We start from the raw sequence: 4294 nt of genomic DNA on the forward strand, positions 1-4294 counted from the left end.
GACTGGGACCAGCCGCAACAATGACACTGATGGAGCCTGTAAAGATTTTTAAAACTTTATGGATGTTTTGACGATCCAACGGCTGACCAGGATCTAAGCTGGGAGTCCTCGGTCCAGTCCACCTGTGATCAGGTCTCATCTCTTTCTGTGTCTTTAGGCCTTTTTCAGATGACACCACATACAGAGGCCTGGCTTTGATCTTATTACTCCTCTATATCTTTACATGGGAAGCGGTTTGCTGCTGTGATATTGTTTAAAATCTCATCATTCTGATCACAACTGAAACAATTCATTGATTATATTATTATATCAACTATTTTGACAATCTTTTTAAATATTCTGTTTCCAGCTTTTTAAATCTTCATGTCACAGTGAAGAGAAAATCTGTTTCAGACATTTGAGTCGATAGAACTAAGAAACAAGCAAGCAATGAAAATGAATGTTCACACCGTTACATTAATGACTAACTCATCCCGAAGGTTCCGTCTCTGTGGTGTTCTTTTTGATTCCACCACCAGAGGGAGCCAAAGTTTTAAGTCCTCTGACCTGGGGTCAGTTTGATATGAACTGAGGCTGCAAAGCCTGTTGAGTAAAGCCATGATCTGAAGTTGTCTGAGATCCTGAACCTCAGCTGCAGAAAGACGGCAGTGGGAAACTGGGTCTGCTGGAGTTCAAAGTTCTGTGGACCAAGATCGAGAACTACCTGGTGAGTTTTAGATCAGAACATCATCATCACCAAGACACTGATTAATGGCCGACCTCTCCAGTCCGACTGACCTCAAACCAGTGACGCTGCCTTTACATTGTCAGTGCTTTAGACCCAGAGTAATGACCTTTCACCTTTGGCCACCAAAATTGAATCAGTTTGTCCTCGAGTCCAGATGAATGTTTGTGCAAAATATGAAGAAATTTTCATCAAGGTGTTTCTGAGATAAAACAATAAGACTCCTGCTGACTGAGGAACAGACTAATGTAGAACTCACAGTGGAACATTCACACCATCAACCAGTACGACTGTACATCAGTAACCTGTTGTTCTCTGTTCCTCTCTGCTGTTCTCTGTTCTGTGTTGTTCTCTGTTGTTCTGCTGTTCTCTGTTGTTCTCTGTTCTGTGTTGTTCTCTGTTCTTCTCTGCTGTTCTCTGCACCTTTCTGGTCTCTATTGTTCTGCTGTTCTCTGCTGTTCTCTGTTCTGTGTTGTTCTCTGTTCTTCTCTGCTGTTCTCTGCTTTTCTCTGCTGTTCTCTGCTGTTCTTTAATGTTCTCTGTTGTTCTCTGTTGTTCTCTGTTCTGTGTTGTTCTCTGTTGTTCTCTCTTCTCTGCTGTTCTCTGTTCTGTGTTGTTCTGTGTTGTTCTCTGTTGTTCTCTCTTCTCTGCTGTTCTCTGTTCTGTGTTGTTCTGTGTTGTTCTCTGTTCTTCTCTGCTGTTCTCTGCTGTTCTTTAATGTTCTCTGTTGTTCTCTGTTGTTCTCTGTTCTCTGCACCTTTCTGGTCTCTATTGTTCTGCTGTTCTCTGCTGTTCTCTGTTCTGTGTTGTTCTCTCTTCTCTGCTGTTCTCTGTTCTTCTCTGTTGTTCTCTGTTCTCTGCTGTTCTCTGCTGTTCTCTGTTCTTCTCTGTTGTTCTTTGTTCTCTGCTGTTCTGTTGTTCTCTGCTGTTCTCTGCTGTTCTTTGTTCTCTGCTGTTCTCTGTTCTTCTCTGTTGTTCTCTGTTCTCTGCTGTTCTCTGTTCTCTGCTGTTCTCTGTTCTTCTCTGTTCTTCTCTGTTGTTCTTTGTTCTCTGCTGTTCTGTTGTTCTCTGTTCTGTGTTGTTCTCTGTTCTCTGCTGTTCCTTGCTGTTCTCTGTGACAGAACATTTACCGTGAGAAGGACGTGGATAACTCGGGGACCATGAGTTCCACAGAGATGAGGACGGCTGTGGAGGAAGCTGGTAAAACACAAACACTTGTTTTGTTCCTGCAGCTTCATGTTCTGAACTTTGACCTCTGAGCTTCACGACAGGAAACGACCTTCAGTCTCTGGGGAGCTGTGGTTCAAGTGAAATAGTTAAAGAAATATATATTTATATACGGATCATGTGAACATAGAACAGGACGGTGAGACACGAGGGAAACTGAATCCAACAGGACATGAAGACAACATGGCGGACGGGTCAAGGCTCAGTCCTCCTCCTCTGAACAGATGCACATACACATGTGGTCTGGTTCTGCTGCTGGTCTGGGTTCAGGGTCTGATCAGGTTCTGGTCTCTGTGTGTTTCAGGGTTCAGTCTCAATAATCCTCTTCATCAGGTCCTGGTGGCTCGTTACAGTGAACCAGATCTCACCGTCGACTTTGACAACTTTGTGGGCTGTCTGGTTCGTCTGGAGACCATGTTCAGTGAGTCCTCACAGATTCATCTCCATGATGATGATGATGATGATGATGATGATGATGATGATGATGATGATGGTTTCCTGTCCACAGACACGTTCAACACGTTGGACAAAGACGACTCAGGAACCGTCGAGCTGAACATTATGGAGGTGAGAAGCTTCAGATGTGACGAAGGTCACATGACTGGTGACCTCGCACTAACATGGCTGCTGGTCACATGACTGATGATTATGTATTCAGAGATTAAACTAACGCCCTATTGTGGTTCTCCTGTAGTGGCTGAATGTGTCTCTGCTCTGAAGAACCAGGACCAGGACCAGGACCAGTCTGATCCAGATCCTGGAAAAAGGGACGGAACAAATCTGCCTGAAATATTTTGCATGTGGTGAATGGAGTTTGTTTTTATTCTAATCATGAGGGAGAGGGACGTTAGTGAGGTCATCATCGCCATCGTCATCATCGTCATCATCGTCGTCACACTATGATGTCATATGAGGCGTCACCACAGGTTTAAAGTCTCTGTGTTTAGTTGGTTTTTAACTGTTTATTGTTGTTGTTTACTTTGATAACAAACTGTAACGACCTTGTTAAAAATAATGAATAATAAAGATAATTTATAACAGGATCAATCTGAGATGTTTTTATTTCTTTTAAAACAAAGAAATGTTCAAGATATCCGTTTAAAAGAATGAACCTTCACACTTGAGCCTGCCATCCAATGAGGGGATGCTAGCTGCAGCTGGGGGCGGGGCTTAGAGTAACCTGTACAGCATGTTGTGGCCTCCGCTAGGAGGTGCTGTGAGATCACTATGATGTCATCTCTTTTCATGAGGTCATCGCTGCATGTTCTGGCGGGCGAACTCCTCTGCCCATCTCAGAGCCTCGGTGATGTCATTGCTACTCCCTGTTCCCTTGGCAACCAGCGTTGAGCCCCCGGCGCTCCCCCTGAGGTGACGGCACACCGCAACCGCCCAATCAGAGGCCGGGAGAGACGTTGAGTCCTGAGGAGGGAGAACACAGCCAATCAGAAGCTCCGAACGTGACACATGCCCCTGTGATGTCACTGACAGGTGAGTTTTGATTACCTTGGGAACCTGGCAGGCACACAGAACCTTCCCAGAATGCCTCTGGTGAGCGAGCAGCATCACATGGCTGAGAGGAGAGAAGGAGCTCAGCTGGTTCACCGTCTTCATCACAACCTGAAACATCAGGGCAGGTGGTGATGGCACAGTGATGACATCATACAGTCACCACCTCCATACAATTTCATTTGAATTTTTTCATTTTGCCTCCTGTCTCTCTCTTCTGTTGATTTTTATGTTGCGTCTTGTCTGTTGTCTGTTGTTGTTTACTGTTTACCTGTGTGTTATTGTGACCTTTTGTTTTGGTCTTTGTGTATTTAAACGAGACGTCAGTCGACTCGTAAAAAGTCTCAAATGTAGTTTACAAAAGATCTGAGACAGAAAAATAAAATATCATTAATATCATGAAACGGTTTGTTTGATTTTTCCATGTGGGCGTTAGAACTGAGTTATTTTATTCATATATGTATATATATATACACACACACACACACACATACACACACACACAGTACTGTGTATACATATACAGTCAAGCCCAAAATTATTCATACCCCTGGCAAATTTTGACTTAAAGTTACTTTTATTCAACCAGCAAGTTTTTTTTTGACCGGAAATGACACAGGCTTCTCCCAGAAGATAATAAGACGTCGCTAAAGATGAATGGGCAAAAATACCAGTGGAGACGTGCAAAAAGCTGGTCAGCAATTATAGGACGCGTTTGATTGCTGTAATAGCCAATAAAAGGCTTTTCTATCGATTATTGAGAAGGGTATGAATAATTCCGGGCTTGACTGTATGTGTGTATGTGTGTGTATATATATATATATATATATATATATA

The 4294-nt window shown here is 43.3% G+C and overlaps 1 protein-coding gene and 1 long non-coding RNA gene across 2 annotated transcripts; one reads left to right on the top strand and one right to left on the bottom strand.

The window, feature by feature from the left end:
* The first annotated feature begins 1730 nt into the window (after positions 1 to 1730).
* On the top strand, positions 1731 to 2994 carry LOC111655391 (calpain-1 catalytic subunit-like). Its single transcript, XM_023406761.2, has 4 exons — positions 1731 to 1924; positions 2256 to 2372; positions 2460 to 2518; positions 2646 to 2994. Exons 1-4 carry the CDS (start codon positions 1885 to 1887, stop codon positions 2667 to 2669), a joined length of 240 nt encoding a protein of 79 aa, XP_023262529.1. The 5' UTR covers positions 1731 to 1884; the 3' UTR covers positions 2670 to 2994.
* LOC111655402 (uncharacterized) lies at positions 2995 to 4255 on the bottom strand. Its single transcript, XR_015437220.1, has 2 exons — positions 3455 to 4255; positions 2995 to 3370 (listed from the first exon to the last, which is right to left on the bottom strand). It is a non-coding gene; the product is annotated as an uncharacterized LOC111655402 (long non-coding RNA).
* Between the last annotated feature and the right edge of the window lie 39 nt (positions 4256 to 4294).

Source organism: Seriola lalandi, unplaced genomic scaffold, assembly GCF_002814215.2.
Source record: "Seriola lalandi dorsalis isolate HSWRI2012SDOR001 ecotype SW California unplaced genomic scaffold, Sedor1 jcf7180001975393, whole genome shotgun sequence".
NCBI lineage: Eukaryota > Metazoa > Chordata > Actinopteri > Carangiformes > Carangidae > Seriola > Seriola lalandi.

Coding starts and splice junctions, on each gene's coding strand:
- LOC111655391 (XM_023406761.2), top strand. CDS start 1,885: ATGAGTTCCACAGAGATGAGGACGGCTGTGGAGGAAGCTG. Junction 2,373..2,459: donor TCGTCTGGAGACCATGTTCA/GTGAGTCCTCAC, acceptor TCCTGTCCACAG/ACACGTTCAACACGTTGGAC. Junction 2,519..2,645: donor TCGAGCTGAACATTATGGAG/GTGAGAAGCTTC, acceptor GTTCTCCTGTAG/TGGCTGAATGTGTCTCTGCT.